This window comes from Salvia miltiorrhiza, chromosome 1 (genome assembly GCF_028751815.1).
Source record: "Salvia miltiorrhiza cultivar Shanhuang (shh) chromosome 1, IMPLAD_Smil_shh, whole genome shotgun sequence".
Taxonomy (NCBI): domain Eukaryota; kingdom Viridiplantae; phylum Streptophyta; class Magnoliopsida; order Lamiales; family Lamiaceae; genus Salvia; species Salvia miltiorrhiza.
This window is the reverse complement of record NC_080387.1, coordinates 69468259-69491066: the sequence shown is the minus strand read 5'-3', so window position 1 is coordinate 69491066 and position 22808 is coordinate 69468259. Positions and strand designations below refer to the sequence as shown.

General features: G+C 33.9%; 5 protein-coding genes across 5 annotated transcripts; 3 read left to right on the top strand and 2 right to left on the bottom strand.

The window, feature by feature from the left end:
- Positions 1-5039: 5039 nt before the first annotated feature.
- Positions 5040-8517, top strand: LOC131005506 (uncharacterized). The gene is made up of 6 exons (XM_057932516.1): positions 5040-5588; positions 6212-6411; positions 7208-7348; positions 7462-7542; positions 7838-7962; positions 8053-8517. Exons 1-6 carry the CDS (start codon positions 5366-5368, stop codon positions 8099-8101), a joined length of 819 nt encoding a protein of 272 aa, XP_057788499.1. The 5' UTR covers positions 5040-5365; the 3' UTR covers positions 8102-8517.
- A 4154-nt stretch (positions 8518-12671) lies between these two features.
- On the top strand, positions 12672-14730 carry LOC131005508 (snakin-2-like). The gene is made up of 3 exons (XM_057932517.1): positions 12672-13909; positions 14184-14226; positions 14356-14730. The coding sequence occupies exons 1-3, from the start codon at positions 13832-13834 to the stop codon at positions 14535-14537; spliced, it is 303 nt and encodes a 100-aa protein (XP_057788500.1). The 5' UTR covers positions 12672-13831; the 3' UTR covers positions 14538-14730.
- On the bottom strand, positions 14355-16321 carry LOC131005505 (type III polyketide synthase B-like). Its single transcript, XM_057932515.1, has 2 exons — positions 15907-16321; positions 14355-15785 (listed from the first exon to the last, which is right to left on the bottom strand). The coding sequence occupies exons 1-2, from the start codon at positions 16073-16075 to the stop codon at positions 14794-14796; spliced, it is 1161 nt and encodes a 386-aa protein (XP_057788498.1). The 5' UTR covers positions 16076-16321; the 3' UTR covers positions 14355-14793.
- Positions 16322-16822: 501 nt separating this feature from the next.
- LOC131005509 (30S ribosomal protein S31, mitochondrial) lies at positions 16823-17548 on the top strand. Its single transcript, XM_057932518.1, has one exon. It carries the CDS (start codon positions 16984-16986, stop codon positions 17257-17259), a length of 276 nt encoding a protein of 91 aa, XP_057788501.1. The 5' UTR covers positions 16823-16983; the 3' UTR covers positions 17260-17548.
- A 2309-nt stretch (positions 17549-19857) lies between these two features.
- LOC131005504 (NADH dehydrogenase [ubiquinone] 1 beta subcomplex subunit 9-like) lies at positions 19858-22715 on the bottom strand. The gene is made up of 6 exons (XM_057932514.1): positions 22455-22715; positions 22235-22276; positions 21740-21821; positions 21075-21130; positions 20578-20650; positions 19858-20077 (listed from the first exon to the last, which is right to left on the bottom strand). Exons 1-5 carry the CDS (start codon positions 22581-22583, stop codon positions 20609-20611), a joined length of 351 nt encoding a protein of 116 aa, XP_057788497.1. The 5' UTR covers positions 22584-22715; the 3' UTR covers positions 19858-20077; positions 20578-20608.
- Between the last annotated feature and the right edge of the window lie 93 nt (positions 22716-22808).

Genomic DNA, 22808 nt, shown 5'->3' with positions numbered 1-22808 from the left:
ATATCTATGAATTCACAACTTAATATTCTCGAATTCACAACCGGATCTATGTATTTACAACTAAAACTATAATTCACAACCAGCTCGATGAATTCATAACTTAATATTCTTGAATTCACAACCAAAATAAATTCTAGTTTTAGTTGTGGGTTGTGAATTCATAAGGAAAAAATTCTGCTTGTAAATTAAATTCTGATTGCGAATTCGACTGGTTGTGAATTCACAACTAAAAAATTCTAGTTGTGAATTCTACTGGTTGTGAAATGCGCGAATTTTTAAAAGGGTGATGTTTAAAGGGTAAAATGGTAACAATGGCCATTTTTAAAATTTTTACTAAAACAAATAGGTCATTTTCAAAATCCACTCTTTAAAAAGTATTTGTAATAGATATATATTGCTTTATAACATATGTTGTCATAATAATATTTTCATGCATTCATATATTATAATTATACTATATTATAATTATATTGTAATACTTTTATTTTTATTTCAGAAGAATCTTGTACTTACTTAATTTATTTCGTTTCTCGGTAATTATCGTCCATACATTTTACGAAACAATGAAGAAAAACAATATTTATGAATAAGTTTATGTTTTTAAAAATTTGCTTCCACTTTAACATCCCATCCCATATTATTAATATAATACACATTCATTTAAAATATAAATATAAAACAAATAGTGAAAAAAATATTTTGTTATATATTGGATGATCTATTTTTATCCATATAATAAATTACAATTGCATATATGATTTTTCTAAAGGGAGATCAATAAAATTAAATTAAATTAAAAAATAAAAGCAAAATAAAAGGATAAAAGATAAACTGAGAAAATAATAAGAGGGAGAATAGGTAAGATAATTTTCTCAAAATGTCCAACTTCTATAACTTTTTCAATCTTAAATTCATTTTTACTATATCGAATTAAAGTTCTTTTATAATCTTTAATTCGATACACACATTTGATATTATAAAGCCTAAGTGGGGAGTTATAATTTTTAATTGACTTTAGTAAGCCCTAATTGGGTGTGTAGTCATGTGTCTTCACGTAAGGACGTCCTAACATGAAACTTTGGCCTAGTGATTCGACCTTACTATAATGGTCAACTCACAAAAATCAATTTCATAATAATAATAATAATAATAATAATAATAATAATAATAATAATAATAATAATTATTATTATTATTATTATTATTATTATTATTATTATTATTATTATTATTATTATTATTATCATCATCATCATCATCATCATCATTAATATTATTAGTATTATATAATTTCATCAAATAAATTTTTAATTTAATTAAATAATAAAACCAATTCAAATGTAAAAAACTAAAATTATGATTAATAATTATAAGAAAAAAAAATCTATAATTGATGCATGTCGAATTTTTAAATGGTAATAACTTGTTCATTTAAATATAAATTTTAAACATCATTTTTATGATGACTTTTAATTTAAGGTGCATATTGCATATATATATATATATATATATACAATATATCACGATCTTTTTTTTTTTTGAATTAATATAGCACGATCTTGAGAAGTAACAAAACAATAAAAAAGAGGGAAAACAAGTATATAATAGATATTGCAGAAAAAAATATTATTAATTTTTGAAGAAATTTAAATTATTTTCAAATTGATGATTCCATTTACATAACAAAGTCCCGGTCAATAACAAATAAATAAAATTATAGTAGATAAGTTGATCGGCCTTATTTAACTGTTATACTTTTTTTTTAAAGGCGGAAATCAAACTTCATTCAAACAAAATCAAAATAAACAATGTCAAGAAGTCAAGACCGGAAGTCATTCTTCAAAATCTTAATTTATTGAGAGCCCTCACAATGGGGACTCGATAGGGGGGATTCGAGTCACCCCCAAGATCAGGTCACCCACTGCAGTCACAAGGGACTCGAGTTCGACCTGGTAGATCAGGCTTGGCCTGACCTCTGTTATTGAACGCGGTCCCTATTAAAAAAATTAAAATTTTGAACTTTTCGGCCAAAGTAGTCGTTCATCTCATTTTTATTTATTTTTTTATCTCCAACGGCTTCATAGCCGTTTTCTCCCCTTTTTATTTTTTTATTTTTTTTCCCCTTCTATAAATGCATCCACTCATTTTTTTTTCATTCACACACACAAATAATTCTCTCTTTTAATCTTCCTCCATTTTTCCTTCAATCTTCCTCTCTTTTTATTCAAAAAATGGAATGGTTCGATGATAATTCTTCGTCTTACGTAGACGGACATCCAACGCCTTCTTCAGATGTACGAGGCGCGATACGAATTTCTCGGGATGCTCGGGAGTCTTGATTGTATGCATTGGGCGTGGAAGAATTGTCCAATGGCATGGCAGGACACATATACACGCGGTGATTATGGAGAACGGAGGTGAAAGAGCTGCCGATTGGAGAGATGACGACGCAGGATACGGGGCGTCTAGCAGTGACTCGTCCGAGAGTGCTCGAGCAACCCCACTCCAATATCATCGAATCAATATCTTGCTTAAGAATAACCAATAGCTAACATCAAAGCATATAATTCACCAAAAAGAATGGTGGTTGTCTACAACTTGACGGCTCACAACAACAATCAGGGTTCCCAAATGATCACGAGCAGCAAACCCCACTCCAATACGTTGTCCATTCTCGTGGAAATAAACATCGACATTAAGTCGCAGCAATCCCGGACACGGGGGAGCCCAACGCATTAACCCTTTCGGTAATAATACCAATACTCAATCATTACGTCAAGATTTCAACAGCACGATCACGATCTTTCAAAAATAAGTATGCAATTTTAATGTGTGTGTGTTGGCTAAATGGTAAGAGGTTAATGTCTAATGCCAAGGGTCTTTGGTTCGAGTCTCCTGTGGCGCGGCCTTTAAATTTCTTTATTTTGATACTGTTAATTTATCAAAAAAAGAAGAAGCAATTTTAATGAAAATTTGCTACTTTTAATTGATGGAAACACAATTTTTAAAATAATGATAATTTATTTAATATATATATTTTGTTATTGTATCCCCTTAAATCATAAACAAATTACCCTCAAGTCACAAACTAATTACTCCCTCCGTCCGTCAAGATTATGACAATTTGCTTGGGCACGAGATTTAATAAAATTGGTGATGATTTTGATGTAGTGGAGAAATGGTCCCACCACTTTATGAAATGAGTGGTTGAGATTGAATTTTGAGTGATTTTTTTGTAAATAAAGAGTGTTAGTAAGGATAAAATATTAAAGAGGAGTATAATAGTCACAAATAGTATATTGCATGAAAATAAAATACAAATATATAATTAATTCGCGTAGGATTATATATTGGGGAAGAGCAAAATTTTCAAACTATATTACTCCCTCCGTCTCATGAAGCAAGACCAAGTTCTTTTCGGTACGAGAATTAAAAAATTGATATTTTATGTGTTAAGTGTGGTAGGTGAAAAGATTAAAAAGTGAATAAAAAGTAAATTTTTTGTTACTTTTAGAAACTGGTCTTGCATCGTGGGACAGACCAAAAAGGGAACTTGATGAGGGAGTATATAAATGATGATTATAACTTTATAAGCACTTTATTTTTATCTTTTTAAAGAAAATCAATAATAATTAACTATTTTTTCATATGATGAATTAAATCTCCGATGTTACGATCAAAGATAAAACGTCTTACAAATTAAACAACGTTCTATTGTCACTATTATAAACTTTAGAGTACTCCCAGTAGAAATTCCAAAATTATGCTCCTATATTCCTCCCTAAAACTTCCCTATTTAATTTTAGGATCTCGATTTTATAAATGCATACACCAGATCTCCTATTTTTTTTTACATAAAAACAATAATTATGTGTGGGCCCTATTAATTATAAGCTTAAAATAAATTTAGGGTGAGTGTAAATTTAAGATTGAATTTAGGTAGGTGTAAAATTTTTTATGGGCCACATCCAATTTAGGAGATCTGTTAAATGCATTTTTTATCTAATTTCAATTGTTTTAGCCTAAATTTAGTGATGCATTTAAGAGTGTGTTTACTTTGATAGAAAATGTTAGAAAAAATATATTTTCCATCATTTTCACATGTTCCTATGATGAATAATTTTCTCCGACCAGGCTGAAAAATTTATTCGGGCAACCCATTTTCACTCATTTTCTCACAAATGTTGGATAATATTATCCTATTGGGAGAGTGTGAAAATATTTTACAACATTTCAATTTGTTTATCCATCTATTTCTAACAAATTAAACACATGATAAAAAAGGAGAAAAATATAATATTATCTCATCTTTTCATATGTATCATTTTCAAATGAAAATTTTACTACCAAATAAACACATCCTAAGTGATTTGCTGGGAGTGCTCTTAAATGGGTTCCACTATTAATTTTGGTGTAGCTACCTCACCCTCCAACTCCTATTTACTATATACAGACTTTATTATTTGTGTTTAGCTCAACCACCAACCATGAGTATATCGTTTCACACTATTTTTCTATTATACCTGCAGGAATAAAAAATTTAATGCATGTCGCCTAAATAATAATAATAATAATAATGCATATTTATACAGTTATGATATTTGTTACTTCTAAAATCTTATAAATTAGTATAAATTAAGTGTGATATCTCAAAGATCGAAATTAATCTTTTTTGGTAACATTCAAAATTAGATAAAATATATTGTGAAAGATGATGCCGTATCTAAATTTTAAGAAATGATTTTATCTTTATTAATATATTTTACTTATTTTTTGAGTTTTATAAATTTAAAAATTAATAAATATTACCATATCATAATTAATAAAAATATGTATTACGAGGTTCCAAAAAAGTACGTAATCTTAATGCGGTAATCCATAATAATTCCATATCAACTACAAATAAGTACATCTAGCAAATATCCAAATATCAAAATGATGACTTTAAAAAATCCAAATATTTCAAGTAAAAAAAATAAAATCCAAATATTTGTTATCTAATAATATATTAAATCACTTCATATCATTAAGAGTATCTTAAATCACTTCACTTCACATCATAAATACGTAACTGCCTAGAAAATTACTAAAATAAATATAATCTCTCATCTCCATTCAATTTTCCTTGAAATAACAAATTCAACAAATAAACGCTCAAACGCAAAAGGGGAAAAGAAAAAAAAGAAAAAGAAAAGAAAAAATGGGAATGTTGAAAACTTGAAAGTCATGAATTGTTTGAAACCTAAAATCAAACTCTTCTGCATTAGAAATTAAAAATCCATTTATTCACCTCCAAAATTTTCCCCCAAAAATTCTCTTCCCATTTTTCAAATCCTAGAGAAATAACCTGTAAATTAATCTGACGATGAGGCCACCGAGGAGGCCGATCCAGTCCGTGGCGGCATGGGTGCGGCGGCAGCCGTCGAAGGTGAAGGCGTTCCTCGTCGTAATCACCGGCATGGCGGCGCTCGTTATCCTCCGCGCCATTGTGAACGATCACGATAATCTCTTTGTCGCTGCGGAAGCTGTCCACTCGGTCGGAATTTCCGTTCTTATTTATAAATTGATGAAGGAGAAGACTTGCGCTGGTACGACGTTCGTTAAATTTTTCGGTTTTTTACGTTGTTTTTGGCTTAGGAGCTTTGAATTCTGGAATTTAGGGTAGGAGGAACGCGTTTGGAGCATATTTTTATGTTTCTTTTTTTGTTTTCCCCTCTCCCATGCGTGCGTGCGTGTGTGTGTGTGCAATTCTCCTCCTTGTGTTGATTGAAGGTTAAAATTAGAGCTTTTTATTCGGAATGCAGCGCGATTCTGCTATTGTTTTTGGCATTAATGGGTGGGACAGGATAATTGTTCATATTCTTATTGTTGTCTTATGTTATGCTGCTGCTGTATTATTCTAAATTGTTGTTTATGTTCCTAATTTGTCTGAAAGATATGGTTTTTCGGCATGTTCTTTACCAGAAATATTGAAAATGTTTCATTTAGATTGCTGCTGCTATAACTGATAAAATCAAGATAAAGTAACGAGTTGGATGTTTGCTCGGACTTTGCTAAGTGTTGATCTTTTTTTTTTTTGCTTGAAGCTTGGAGATTCTTACCACTTCTAATAAATTGTAGTTATTAGATTAGAATTTTCCATTGACTTTGTTATCCTATGCAATATGGTTGATGCTGATTACCTCCACTTGTATAATTTATCTCGTGGCAGGGCTTTCACTCAAATCCCAGGAGCTAACAGCAATCTTTTTGGCTGTTAGATTGTATTGCAGCTTTGTCATGGAATATGACATACATACTGTGCTTGACCTGGCTACGCTGGCTACTACCTTGTGGGTTATTTATATGATTAGATTTAAATTGAAGTCAAGTTATATGGCAGATAAAGACAATTTTATGCTATACTACGTGGTAAGCCCTCTTTAGAAATGTTAGTTTTTTCAATCATTAGCCTAATTAGTAGAAGTCTATAGAGTAACTTTTATGGTTTTATCTTTCATAGTAGTCTACAGAGTAACCTTTATCTTCATAACTTTTATGGTCTCTTACAAATTTTCAAGAATAAAGCTTTTATTGAGTTCTCTAACATCTGTTTTCCCACTCTTTAATCAATGGTGATTAATGTTATCATTTCCCTATTTTTTATTGAGTTCATGATATCTTTCTCTTTCTCTTTTTTTCTGGAAAATTTTGGCTGATTTAGTTTAACCAGAAGATTTACATGTTTGCTCTTTACTGCAGCTGTTAGCTATTCTTAACCTCTTAATAGGCGTTCTTACCATTGATTGGTTGTTCAAAGGATGGACTCCGTAGTCCTTCCTGTACTTCCTTACCATGGAGTTGTTTGGTATACGAGGGAGAGGATTATTTCTTGAAATATGTTTGTAGCTTGAAATAAGATTGAGATTCACATGTGTGATAGAATAAGTTTGAAGCTAGTTATATATGCTATTGCTGTGACAGCTCCAATTCAATTTGCAGTTTCGTTAATCCCCACCTCTTTTGTAGCTTCATGTTTCCTCGTTTATGGTTTCAAGCTCAATATTTTGCTACTTAGTGCCTAAATAAACTGTAGTGGTCATAACTTAAGAAGTTGAACTTTGCTAAGTTTGAATTGAATTTTCATACACAATGTCTGGGAACATATAATTAAACGTTTGTTCAATTTTACCTTCACTTTCTGAAAGAGATTCACATGCCTGTGCAGGTGGGCCCTTGCGCCGTTTTAGCTTTACTGATTCACCCTTCTACATCACACCACCTCGTGAACAGGATTTTCTGGGCTTTCTGTGTCTATCTAGAAGCTGTTTCTGTGCTACCGCAACTGCGCGTCATGCAAAACACTAAGGTAGAATATTCTCCGGGAATGCTACGCCTGTAGGCACATTGTTAGAATTTGTGTTGTACGTTTGGACAGACAGAATGTATAAGCTCTTGACACTCTCTAATTTCGGGTTGCAGATTGTTGAACCCTTCACCGCTCATTATGTTTTTGCATTGGGGGTTGCGAGGTTCTTGAGCTGTGCTCACTGGGTCCTTCAGGTTTGATGCTTGAACTTACCATCTCCCGTTGTTTAAAGTATTTCATTTGTTTCTTTTGCAGAATGCAAAATTCATGCTGAGCTGTTCTCATCCCTGCACTCAAACCGTTTAGTGCATATGAGTAGTGTTTGTTTTAATTTTATCTATAACTTTTTGTGTTCTATAAGTACAATCACAGTATTAAATGACAATTTCCATCATCAACGCACAGATTCCAAAAATAAAGGGAAGAAATTCCTCATATGTAGATAGTTTAGGAAGGTTTCAGTAGCATAACCTCTGTTTCATTTGGCAGGTTTTGGACAGTCGAGGTCATCTCCTTGTCGCACTGGGTTACGGTCTTTGGCCATCAATGGTCCTTATTTCTGAAATTGTTCAAACTTTCATTCTTGCGGATTTTTGCTATTACTATATCGAAAGGTATGCATCCCTTCTACCATTGCTGGTGTATGTACGTGTGTGAGTGTGTGTTATAAATTGATACACCAATCTTGGTTCTTTTACCTGCAGCGTCTTTGGTGGTCAGCTCGTGTTGCGCCTTCCTTCTGGAGTGGTCTAACCAGTTCCCACTTCTTCCCGTTGTTTATTCGTGTTGCTTATGGGGCTCTGGTTGGTTAACAGAAATCAGAAGGTTGCAACAAACTGGATATCAAAATTGACTTAACTCACCAGATTCTTGGCTTACACCAGTAACTAATTTTCTATAGAGTGGATCGTCGTTGTAAGCACGTTTCGAATCTGCATTAACGGTGCCATATTTAGCTGAAAAATGTAGAGTAAATGTGTTTGGAAAAAAAAATTGATGCCCATATTTTAGCAATTATCCTTGTAGTTTTTATTTAATCAGTTTAGTTAGGGAGCTCTTGTTTCTCTGTTTTATTGGCTATTGTTGGATTTAATTTGTGCAAAATGGATTAAATTCTGTCGCAGAGGCATTGTAAACTTGAGCTATATTAGTGTCATTGCTTGCTTTCAGTTTCGAGAGATTGATTCTTATATGAAAATTGGAGGCTTTTGATAGGATGTTGTATGGGTGTTGTTAACACTAATAAATATTGAGAACTTTGTAAATAGGTCATTAAATATGAGCTCGAAATCAAATATGGATATTGTCTGATAAAAATATTTAAATAATCAGAATTTTTTTTAATAATCGAAATGTAATAAGTTACAATTATATATTGAACTGAACTAAAAACTGGGGTTAATTATCAAATAATTTGAACTGAACTGGAAACTGGGGTTAATTATCAAATAATTTCAAATAATTTGGTACATATTAATTCGATTCTAAGTAGTAAAAGAAATAGAAGTATCTAATTCACTATAAATTGAAAGGTGGATATTGCAACGTTTTGAATATTGGGTTAAAATTATAAATGGAGTTAAAGTGCGCGCATTATTTAGCAATTACACTAATAAAATTTGTACTTAGTTGAGTTTTTAAATTCCAAACCATACCGAAATCAAAATAAATTCCACTCTTATATTTATTTGATATAACCGGACCCAATCAAATTAATTAGTTTGACTTTTCGATTCTAATTCAATTTTGCATACCTCAAAAAATTGTGTAACAACAGAACTTTAGTGAGATTCGAAGCTATCTGTTCCAACAAAAGAGTTGGTCGATAATGATGAATTAAACATTTGTTTAATGGCAACACAATTGGGTAACCCCCCCTTTTGTTAAAGTACAACATAATTGGGCACTTGATAAAACAATTCAAAACTTTGTCCAGTAAATAGTATAGTCGTATTGCACTTTGTCATATACATATATTCAATAGAAAAAGAAAATTCAACTACCAAATAATTGAGTCCAAGAGAGTCATTTTTTTAAACATTTGGTGTTGAAATTTTAGAGTTAGACTAAAATAAATTTATTTTAAGATATAAATTATGAATTATTTGTAACCCTTAGCCGATTACTAAGACTTACAATGAATGTATCATTTTATAGAATGAATTCATGATCATAATAGGCGAGTTTTTTATTTTGTTAAATTCATCATTTTTTACACAGAATTCATCATGATTTCAATGTTTGTAGTTCGTATTTTAAAATAAATTTATAGAGTAATCCGCTGTGAAAAATGATGAATGTATCTTTCTATATATATATATATATGTATAGAGGGGTTGGTTGATTACAGTGAAAATCGCAATTTGAAATGAGAATTGAGAACCGAGAACACTTTACTGTTGCATAAAGTTACTGCATTCGTTGTGCAATTAATTGCACTCAAGAAAAATGAAAGAAAGTAAAATTTTTGCTTGCTCCAGAATTCAAACTCAAGTAGTGCATTTATTCATTAAGATAATATATTCATTGGAAATTTTCATGATCCAAAAATTGAAATTTATTTTGATCATTGATCTTTGTATGATCAGTAATTGTTAGAAATGTATATTGAGCTCATTCCTCCCTTAAAAGGCCTTATAAGGGAGAGGGTTGTCTCACCATATAAAGTGGCTCATGCCACTATCTCCAATCCAATGTGGGACTCTTCATAAGGAGAGGGTTGCCTCACTATATAAAGTGGCTCATGCCACTATCTCCAATCCAATGAGACACTTCAATAGATTTTGGTAGTTAATGTAGAAATTACAAACTAATTCGATCCACGTAGCTTGACAAAGTGGATGATCATGATTGATTTTTACAAAATTGTGCATTATGTATTATTACAAAAGCTCATTTTTATGATACTGCATTTTGTATATTACAATAATGCATTCATATATTACAGTTACTATTGAAGTGTCCCACATTGGATTGGAGATAGTGGCATGAGCCACTTTATATGATGAGGCAACCCTCTCTCTTATAAGGTCTTTTAAGGGAGAAATGAGCCCAATATCCATTTTTAACATGGTATCAGAGCCAACCCAATCCAATTATGGCCCCCCCCAATATCGTTATCAACAGATGACGTTTGGAATAGTCCACGCTGCGCGTGCGGGTGGTGTATTGAAGTGTCCCACATTGAATTGGAGATAGTGGCATGAGCCACTCTATATGGTATTGAAGTGTCCCACATTGGATTGGAGATAGTGGCATGAGCTACTCTATATGGTGAGACAACCCTCTCCCTTATAAGGCTTTTTAAGGGAGGAATGAGCCCAATATCCATTTATAACAAAACTCATCCACAAATCGGAATCCTAAGCGAGAACATAGAATTATTCTCAATTTTTGGATCTGAAAAATTTATGATGGATACATTATTTTGATGAGTGAATGCATTATATGAGTTCGAAACTTCGAATTTTTTTTAAAAAAAAATTTATTTTAAATACATTAATTTTATAGAAAAATGTATTATTCTCACCTTCTCAAGAAAATGTAATTATCAGGCAATATTTCTTTTGATATAAGATTACAATGCTTTCATATCTATTTTTTAATTAAATTATTACAATAATTATTTATTTTTGAAATATAGGGGTGGGCTAGAATAAAAACACTTTTAAGTGTATAAAATATAAATCTTTCTTAATTTACGAATTTTATGTAGAACACTTATGAATTTATCCAACAGAGTTACGAATTGCGAAAAATAAATTTTTGTTACCTTTGGGATTCGAACTCAGGACCACGAATTCATCCAACAGGGTTACGAATCAACCGTAGATCTTGATGATCTAAAGGCTGAAAATCATTTATATTTTATACACTTAAGAGTGTTTTTATTCTAGCCCTCCCCTATATATATATATATATAGGGAGAGGTTCAAGAAAGAACCATAAATAAAAAAAGACCGGGGAACCATTTTCAGCCATTCGATCATCAAGATCTACGGTGGATGCATCATCTTGTTGGATGAATACAGATCCTTGGTTCGAATCCTGAAGGGAGCATTTATTTTTTATTTTTTTAGTGCATTAATTTTAACAGCGAATGTATTAATTTTTACAGTGGATGCATTAGATTTGATGGTTCTCCCGTTCTCACAAATAATGTAGTTCTCTCTAGAACCACACCCTATATATATATATAGGGGAGGACTACAGTAAAAACACTTCTTAAAATATAAATATAAACGTTTTTTAATGTACGAATTTTATCCAACAGGGTTACGAATTCATCCAACATGGTTACGAATTGTGAAAAATAAATTTTTACTACCTTTGGGATTCGAACCCAGGACCACGAATTCATCCAAAAGGGTTACGAATCAACCGTAGATCTTGATGATCTAAGGGCTGAAAATCATTTATATTTTATACACTTAAGAGTGTTTTTATTCTAGCCCTCCCCTATATATATATATATATATATATATATATATAGGGTGTGGTTTTAGAGAGAACTATATTATTTGTGAGAACGTGAGAACCATCAAATTTAATGCATTCACTGTAAAAATTAATGCATTCGCTGTTAAAATTAATGCACTCAAAAAAATAAAAAAAAATGCTCCTTCATGATTCGAACCCAGGATCTGCATTCATCCAACAAGATGATACATCCACCGTAGATCTTGATAATCGAATAGCTGAAAATGGTTCTCCATTCTTTTTTTATTTATGGTTCTTTCTTGAACCTCTCCCTATATATATATTGTTTACAAAAAAGTGTATTAATAAGAATAGAGTACTCGTACCTAACATAAACCAAATAAAAATAAAATAAAATTAACGAGATAACCGACGTTGGAAAAATATATATTAAACACGCAAGCGATAATACTACATTTAATTCACTCGCCAAATTGGGTACCATCTAATTGCTGTAACCTAATGGCTCGAAAACTATTTTTAAGAAAGCAACCTACAAATATTGCGACTTTACCCAACTTTTCATTTACGTTAAAATTCACATCCAAATCACACACCTCTTTTCCATTGTCCAGATACTTCATTACACTACATTTTACAAGTCCCAACAATTTTATTTTATTTTATTTTTATAAACCATGAATGTATGTGAAATCTAGTATTTTATTTTCTTAAAATAAATTATTTTTGGGCTGGCAGAATCGAGATATCCAGAAGAATACAGCTGTGAGGCAGAAAATATACAAAAAAGTCAGTTTCAGCGTTTCATAATGCTTTATATACTTTTATCGTATAGTAATAGTTCTCTACTAAGTGGATGTTGGTATTTGGGGCCCCTTAATTCATTTTAATTATAGCTTTATTTTTTCATATTTCATGATTATTTTCTGAGTGAATCTTATCGATTATCACCATTTCCTACCTATCATTATTGTTTATCCTTTAGGGTCATTTTGTGGACGGCGGCATTGCAAAATTTCAATTAAATTAATACTCCCACCTCCCAAATTATTTTTTTTACTTTTTCTTTAGTAGTAGGTTCCAAAAAACTTCTCATTCTATTTTTAAACTATACCCTATTATTAATAATATATTATTTATTTTTTCACCATTATCATTATTTTATTCATTTTTATTTTTTACTTTTTCACACTTTTATTTTAAAACTCGTGTCTCTTCCTCCTAAAAAGTTATTTGAGAAACAGTGAGAATATATTTTAAATAATACTCCATCCAGCCACTAAAAATAGAGCACATTTTTTAATAAAATGAGTGGTATTTTTTTATAGTGGAAAATGTATCTTATCATTATACGAAATGAGTGGTTGAAATTGAATTAAAAGTGGCTTTCTTTTGTAAATAAAAGATATTTGTAAGGATAAAAAATTTAAAAAAAAATATGAGGGCCCATGCATTAAAAGAGAAAGTGATCCATTTTTTTTGGACAATAAAAATAGTAGTTATGCCCAATTTTTTTATGGACGGAGGGAGTGCTATATGGGTGAATACAATCACCCTAATTAAATCTTTTTAAATTGAAAATAATACTATATTTTAATTAATTATTAATTAAAATTTAAAATATAATTGGTGCGGCCGCATAAAAGTTTTCATGTTCTTTTTTCGGGTAATTAAAGATGTGATTTTAAGGGTAGGCTTGGTGTTGGGTGTTCTTGGTTTCTTTTTTCATATGAATGTAATATCATCCACTCACATACATTATTTATAGGGAAGATTATATTTGATTTTATGAATATTGTCGATGACCCTTTTTTGCCATTTCCAGACATTTTTTAAAGAAGTATAATAGGAGTATCTTTTTAGGTGGGTAGGGCAAAACGCCAGGCTATGTTTGGCCAATAGTTTATTTGCATGCATGGACTCTACTCTCTCTCCCTCTCATAAATCACATCTACTACTATAAATACTCTATTTTTCCCTCATTCAAACACATCCAATACTACAATACTTAACTCTCTTTCTACACTACTCATCTCATCTTCAATGGCAACTCATAAATTTCTTGTAGCTTCAATCCTTCTTGCAATTCTAGTCATCAATGGAGTCCAAGCACTCCAAGAGGTAACACCTCAAACTCATTTGCTGCATTTTTTTTCATTATTATTATTATAATGTCATAGATGTTACACCTGATGAAATATACGAGTCAATCTTCACAACACAATACAACACAACACGCGCTCATCTCGAGTCTTAGCATATCATTTGAGAATTGATTCTTGCAAAATACTCAAAACCTCCAACAATCAACACAGGCACATGCCATCTTGACCATTTTTCAATTTTTTATTAACTATATCAATATGTTCTTAATTACAATCTTGTCTATTTGCAGGCTAGCAATGCTGCACCAGAAGAGGCATCAGCCTTAAAAATTGGTAAATCCATCAAACTCATTTTCTCACTACTATTCTTGCACATTCTTACTTACCTCGATCAATCAGATTAGATACTCTTGTATTCATTTCTAAAAAATATTCAAATTTGTTCCATATATATTTATGCAGATTGTAAGAGTGCTTGTGCAACAAGATGCAAACTATCAAGCAGGCCCCATCTGTGCAAGAGGGCCTGCGGAACTTGCTGTGCCCGGTGTAGCTGCGTGCCACCGGGCACCTACGGCAACTACAACGCCTGCCCGTGCTACGCTTCATTGACTACTCACGGCAACAAGCGCAAATGCCCTTAATCACATTCTCCAGAAAAAATATCTCTAAATTTTACTTGTATTATTATGATCTGTATTTTTTTTTCGCGCGTTCATATTCTATCGTGTGTAATTTAATCGTATATTGTGTGTAATTTGATTGTATATGGTAAAACAAATAAATAAAGAACATGCATGTGTGTAGCAACGTTTGTTGCACACCATGTTAAATATAGCTTTGCTACATCTCAACAAGTGATCAATCATCACCCTTTAATTTATTTTTTTCCACACAACTTCACACCGTGAGATTCCTAGCAAGAATCCCTTCAAAGGTGATGCCCGGCCCGAACGCCAAGATCAAACCCCACTGCTCCCCTTCCTCTTCGTCCCCGCCTATCTCGAGGCGCCGTTTCTCCTCCTCTAGAACGTACTCCAACACGTACACGATTGTGTTGCTGCTAGCATTGCCGTAATCGGCCAGTGCCCTCCTACTAGCGGCCAACTTCTCCGGCAACAGCGCCAATTTTTTCTCCATCCTATTCAGGATGGCGGGCCCCCCAGGGTGTACGGCCCAAAACAATTTATTATAGTCCATTTTACCCTCACATAACTCATCACAAAAACCTTGGACATTATCCTCAATAATTTGAGGCAGCTCCCTATCCAGCCTAAAACTTATCCCCTCCTCCGTCAATCTCCCGTCAATAATCTTCTCGGTGTCGGGCAAGAAGCGCTGCAACGACGAATGCAGCTCGAACAACGGCGTCTCGGTTCCGATGCTAGGGTTGGTTCCGATGATGGCAGCTCCGGCTCCATCTCCGAACAGAGCAACCCCGACTAGGTCATAAGGCCTATCGGCATTAGGGGGCCGATAGCCTATGATCGTGGTCTCGGAGGTTGCTAGGAGCACCCGGCTGCCCGGGTTGTTCTCCGCGATATCCTTGGCCACCCTCAGGCCCGCCACCCCGCCCGAGCAGCCCGAGAAGTAGAGCATGACTCGCTGGGTGTCGGGCCTGAGGCCCAGCCCTTTTGCCAGGTAGAGATCGCCACCTGGCAAACGGGCCTCGCTCGAGGAGACGTAGACCAAGTGGGTGATGTCCGAAGCCGGCCGGCCCCATTTCTCGATGCAAGAGCTGGAGGCGGCGATCGCCATCTCCGTCACCGCCGAGTTGCAGATGTCGAGCCGCTGCGTCACCGTCGGGATCCCTTCCTTCGCCAGCTCGGGGTATCGGGCCAGGATCTCCTCCGACATCACAACGTACCTTGTCTTCACCGACGTCGTTTTGCCTGCATAATTAACAAACACAAAACACGTTTTGTTTTTACTCGGATTGTCGCCACTAAAAGCTGTTTTTTTTGGTAGTGTCTGCAATGTCAAATCAAGAGAGAGAGAGAGAGAGAGAGATACAAAGTCGGACAAGCTTCTGCTTGAGATCAGGATCGTGGCGGTTGGTGATTTTGAAGTAGGCATCGACCAAGAAATCTTGGAGCACGAGCTGGTGAGGGAAGGCTTTGCCCAGACCAAGAATTATTGCCTTTTTCGGATCAAATTTCTTACACAATTCACCGATTCCCATCGATTAATTCTTTCAAATCTCTAAGTTGGATTCTTGCACATTGGATCAACGAGGCTACCGTTGTATATATATATAGCACTAACATCGAGCTGATCAATATCAAAACTGAATTTAATTTTGTGATGTTTTTTCATTTTTATATTGGATTAGTTAAAGTGCAAGATCTGCATGACTGTTTTAGCAGGTTTTTGGTGGATATTTGGTTTGAAACATAAAGAGGCATCCACACCATATATATAACTATAAATAATACACGAAATTCCAAAATGAACTCAAATTTAAGAATAGAGTTACAGAGAGCCCACGGGCCATAGAGAAGTCATGTCGGGTCGGGTCGGATCGGGCCGGATTAAATCCGAACTTTTTGAGCAGACCCACAAGCCCAAACCTTCAATTTTCGTCCCGGCCTGACTATTAATTAATTTGAAATGCATGTATATTATAAAAAAATTGAAATAATTCGAAAAAAACCTACAATTAATCAAATCAAATTTGTACAAATTAGTAACAAATCCAAATAAATGGAAATACAATCCCTAACTATTATTCAATAAACTATGAAAATTGATTTTTAGTTCATTACGATCCAACAAAAATCAACAATTGAAAAATTCAAAGTAAAATTCTAAAAAAAAACTTAAAATGTATTGCAACATTGGTTATTGGGCCTGGCCGCCTTGACATAGTAAAAAAAAATCAAATAACGAAAACTCAAATGTCCTACTTTGAAAATTCCAAATTTGCAGGGGTGCAAAATGTAAAATGTTAAATTTACACGGCCCTTCGCCTAAATACTTAAAAACTCTGGATCAATCAATCCGGCAAAACTCGGTAATCCAGCTCCACATCTCTCTAGGGTTTAAGACCTGAAAATTTCCACCGAGAAATCAGTTCGATCGGAGGCAGAAATGGCGATGATCCAGCGGTGCAACGCGGCATTGCGGCGGATGGCATCGGCCGCTGAGCTGCGGATGGCATTCTCCTCCCTCGCGTCGTCCATGGCGGCGCCGCCGGGGGATGCGATATTGTGCGGCCGAGGAGACAAGAAGACTAAGAAAGGAAAGAGATTCAAAGGTTCGTTCGGAAACTCCAGGCCTAAAAGGGAGAAGAAAATCGAGAGGATCAAGGATAAGGTAGAGGTGCCGAGGTCCACTCCTTGGCCTCTCCCTTTCAAGCTCATCTAAGTTTTCGCTCACATTTTTCGTTGTTGTTTGCGATGTTTAATGTACATTTTTTCCATGAGTTAATAGGAAAAATCTAGTGTTCAGTTGAATCGATTAACTCAGAAAAGCTCGTGGTTGAAGCTAGATTCTATTAGTGTTTTGGTTTGGTTTGATGAATTCAGTTAATCAAATGGAACCAAACATCTTGAGTAGCTAATTGATGTTCATTGGTTTGCTTGATGAGCTGATCATGTGCTAAGCTACTCTAAAATTTACTAATAGACGAATAAGCTATTTAAGCTTTTGCATACTGCTCCATAGGTGTTATCTTTCTTGTTTCTTTTGTTGCTCTTATGGCCGTATTATTGTATGTATTTAGCATTTTTAATATGTGAAAAATCGTTCGGGAGTTGATAGATCATCGATTACTCTAGTCAGAATTTGGTTTTTCATATCTCAGAATTGGAGTCCATATAATTCAAACTGTTTCAGAATCTTGATTTTAGGAGGTGCCACACTAGATGGAGGTGATACTTACCATGTGTGCACTCGATTGTCAATTATCATGTTGGAATTAGTCTTAGATGCCTCTGCTTGTGTGTGTTTTACTGAGAGACATCTGGATTGCTTGAGTAGCATATGTAATTCCTCATTTGAGGAGGTGTTAGTGAGAGACTGATGTGTTTAGGGACTATTTGGGTTTATCACTTGCTTAGATCATCTAGTTCTCGATCTAGATTCTTTATGCATTCAGGATCTACTATTAAGACAATACTGAGCAAAACAATATCATATCAAGGTCAGCCTTATGCATCGCCTGCTGGTGTCTCCTAGATTAAGAATAATGCAACAGTTGTCACCCCATATCAGTTTTTGCCCCTTCTGTTCAACTAGAAAGATAGAGTTAGGTGTGTGTTGCTAGATGCTAGAGAATGCCTATTAATACACGAATCAACATTTTCATTGAGAACGCTTGATATGGTGCTAATATAACATTTCCCTACCCTTTTGTGTGGATATTTCACTTGTGCAAAACAAAGTGGAAACCTTGTATTTTCCTGTTGTTTAATTCCTTTTTGTCCCAATATACCACAAGTAGTAAACATGTCATAGGCATGCATGATTTGATCACACACTCTGGAAGATGATTATTTTCCTACAATAATGTGGCTCTATAAAAATTATTACAATTGTATCGCATCCACTTGACCACAGACTAGGTGTTAAAGATACTAGAAATGCGAAGTACCTTGGCCTCAAGATAATGTGTAGAAGTGGAGTTATTGCCATAGGCCTCAAGATTATTTAACTTAGATCAGTATCACATTTAGCTACTGACCAGCACATGATATAGGTAGTTGGTATGTTGATTAAGAAATTGTACCTTTACTATAAATAAAAAACTAGGTCAGAAATATGTTGATAATGGCGCAATGGATAGCTGTCCCTTTTGTTAGTAGTTAGATTGTTGTCACGAGTCTTACCGTTTTTTTATTTTTTAGAGTTATAACTCACGCACACTCGCACTCGCGCACACTAGGTAACTTGAAACCATGACCTATTGGTTAGAAGGAAGTGTATTACCAACTAAGTTGCACTTTGTCGATCGTCTTATCATTTCCTTTTTCTTGATAGCGTTGGAAGTTTTGTTACTAATGAGTTCACTCTTAAAAAGACTTTATTGACTGCCTTAGACTTTCTGTTTCTTTGCACAATGTAACGGTGCGAAGATGCATGATCCCTATCTACGTTTTTTTTAATTGGGTCGATCTTTAATTTTTATTAAATTGTGTGGCATGCTAGATAATATTTTGACATGAACATATTCTGTTAGCTACAAATGGGAAAAAAAAAAGTTGAATTGCAATATTTTAGATTATATCAAGTCTATCTGTTATCACAAAGGTTTTTTTTTTTTTTTTTTTTTTTTTTGTCATTTTATCTTGGTTCGCACTTTCCGGGTAAGCCGGCATATTTGACTGTACAATTACAAATTTCAAGATGATTAATGAGCTACTACTATTTTACAAATTTTGATATTAATTATAATATCCCTACTTCTTTTAAATGCTAATCAGTTATTTAATAAATATCCATATAATTAAGTTAATTTATTTTGATATAATCCATCTAAAATTGTGATAAATAGATAAAATTCTTTAACTAATAATTTAGCCTCTAAATATACAATTACTTTTTTGCCTAATTCTAATTTTGCACTAATAATTCTGCCTCAAATATATGATTTTCGCCTAATTTTAATTTTGCACATAAAACTACAATTCTACTTTTACATATACGACCTGATTTTCACACGGTGTAGCCAATTCCATTCAATAAAAAGGCCAAAGTTTGCCAAACTTGAGAGCCCATGACCGTTAACTCAAATGACAGAGAATTAAAATGCCATTTCGAAACATTTTGGCAGCTGGAAGTGAAAATACGCCAAATGTATGTTGTTCTTTCTATATAGTAACATGGCACATTCATTTATTACAGGATTGAACTACAATCAAAATGTGACGCAGAAATATATAGTATTATAATCATCTGTCACCAACATTCACTTCAGATTTAAGTAAAGAATTGTAACTGAAAATTTCAGAACGCAAGCCTAGGTGAGTTTTTCGAACATGGCATTATTCAAATGGAAACAAATAAGTATGAACATCCAACAAAGCGGGGAAATCAACATTATCTTTGAGCATCCAATTTTGGGAGTCAAAACTACTCAAATACAATAATGATCATCAACATCTCTTTCGAAGGAAATTGAAAACTGCAGACCACAAAATGGGGATCGAAATTCATCCTCTATCGTGATTTGTGAGCCTCCAATCTGCATCATTATTCATCAAGATCTCATCAGCATATTCATTGTTAACCATACTAGGCTCCAAACATTCTTGTGCGCTTCTCACATAATAAATTGGTAGGCACAGGGGTGAACGCTGAAAAAAATCGTAATGGAGCTATATTTTCTAAATTTTGAGTTTGAGATTTCGAAAAGATAATTTTCTCACAATTTGCATTTGGTATGGAGGCTATTGTACAATGATACAAAAATTACCAATAATTTGACAATTTCAAAAGATTTTTTTTAAAAAAAATGTTTGGTGGGGGCTTAAGCCCCCCTTGGGTTTGCCATCTAGCCTGGGTGGTGGGGATGGGGTTGGAGGATTATAAAAGCAACCAGCAAGAAATAAAAATACCGAATAAAGACTCAACCACCAAATGCTAAAACAGGAGGAATGTCACTGTGTAGAATTCACGTTTAATACAACCTCTCAGAATAAGAGTGACAGAATTAATGTGAATAATAGTACCAAAACAACCAACCTTCATTTATTTTGGAGGATGATGGTCCTCTTCATTCACGCTCTTCCATGCCATAGTTGTGTATAATCTCAATCTGCATTAACCACATAGCAACAGTATGTCGCAGATTAAAACCTTATCACTTAAGAGTAAATCTTGCGACTACATGTTAGAAGAATTTCGTACTTTTGGAATATCAACACAAAGAATATAAGTGGAAACAGGAGCATAAAGCCAAACAAGATATCATAATGAGCTAGCATCTCATCTATTCAATAGGCAGGCATTGATGCACTTATAATGGTACTAAAATGAAATCTAATGCATAAAATTCAGACTAAAAACGACGACTTAGTTTGCCTTCATGACAAATGTTAATTTAAAATGTCAAAATGCAAACACCTTTTGTGAAATCAATATAAAACAGAAATAGAAGACAAGAAAATTGCAATTGCTAACTAAATACATAGCCATTTGACTAAATCAGGGCAATTAATAATTAGTATTTGATCAGTTACCCCAGGAGGTGGTGTTGGATTCCGGCAGAATTTGGAGCCACCAGGAGCCCAAGGAACTGTAGAAAGAAAAAATGAAACCTAATTAAACAAAAACAACTATTATTCTTATATTAAAATTTACTATCACAGATTCTTGCGCCCTCATCTAGAATATAGTACATTATGCAGGCTTCAGTAAAGGTGGAATAGACAAGACATCATTCATAAGTTTATAAATGCACAAACTATGTTAACTTGCACGTAGTCTAGATAGATAATACAGTTGGTTTTTTCTTTTCCCCCAATGCTCTGAAATTTGCTATTTGATGCAAAGCATTAAAGTCAGTCCTCCTTTCTTCTTACTATCATCCTTAGAAACCAATTCAAATGACTAACCTATACTAGAGTTCCAAGAAAGATATATAATGCTACTGGTTCCCTCTCTCTGTGAAGAACAATTAGCATTGCAGAATATAGTATCTTGATCTTTTCGCAAGCTAAAACTGTTTATATGAAAGATGATTAGTTTATGGAAGTATAGCATATGGCACTCCTGTAACACAGAGTGGTAAAAATTCCACCCTAACTATTACACTCTTCAACTTAGGAATTTCCATGCTCATCAATGTACTTCCACACTACAAATGGATATAAAAAAAATAACGCTACCAATTAAATCAAATTACCAATGTAAGGATCGGGATGCCTCCACTTGTCGTAGGTTGCTTCACCAGCAGTTATCATTCTATCGATCAGTTCGATATCCTCCTGGAAGATGAGCAGAAAGGATGCCACAATCAATCCAACATTGTGCTTCTAGGTTGAACTTTATCAATAAAAATTGACATACTTCCAATTATTACTCTCTGAATTAAGTACTATGATCCCACCTTTTTCCAGATCCAATATTTCTCAATGTTTTTGTATTTAACGTGATAACACACACGCACACACACAAAACCTACATTATAGTAATGCCATTAAAATAACTTACCAAATCTAGGCCAACAAATAAGCTCATAAAAAGTTTATCGAACATACACGATTCAATCAAACAGCTCAATCGTTTTCCCCAGGCCAAATTTATGAAACAAAACAACCACCATTACATTGAACTGCGAAAAAACTCCTAATTCATAACGAACAAAACCAAAATAAATGATGAAGAAAAGAAAACAAACCACGTGTTTATTCGCCTCGAATTTCTCTCTTAGAGCATCGGCCTGAGAAAATAAACGCACAAATAAATAAATAAATAACTCATACGGCCAATCCAGCATAAATTTAAGCTCGTCTAAATAGCGAAACAGTTTTATCACACAATTTTGTCCACGCAAAGGCTGAGATCGAATTAATGTATGAGGAAATAGAGATAGCGAGAGAGAATTAGAAAAAAATTACATCGGCGTAAAAGAGGTGGCGATGAACCGCCCAATTGAGAGTGTCCTTGAGAGCTCTCCTGTAGAGGATCCTAACCCTCTCCTTCTGCGCTGCCCGCCGAGCCACATACGACGCCGTAGCTACGCTCATTTCTCCTCTCTCTCTTCCGAGGTCTCTGATTTCTGATACAGCCAAGTTTCTAGTAATTTCGACGCTGAGTTCCTAATTTTGCCATTTACCAAGCGACGTCGTTTCACTGGTTTTTGGGCCTTGGCTGAATCAAAAAATATTTGGGCTTCACACCATTGCTCACGGCCCACTCTATATGATCATTTTTCGACCAGATTTAATCTAATATCGAATAAAGTGATTTTA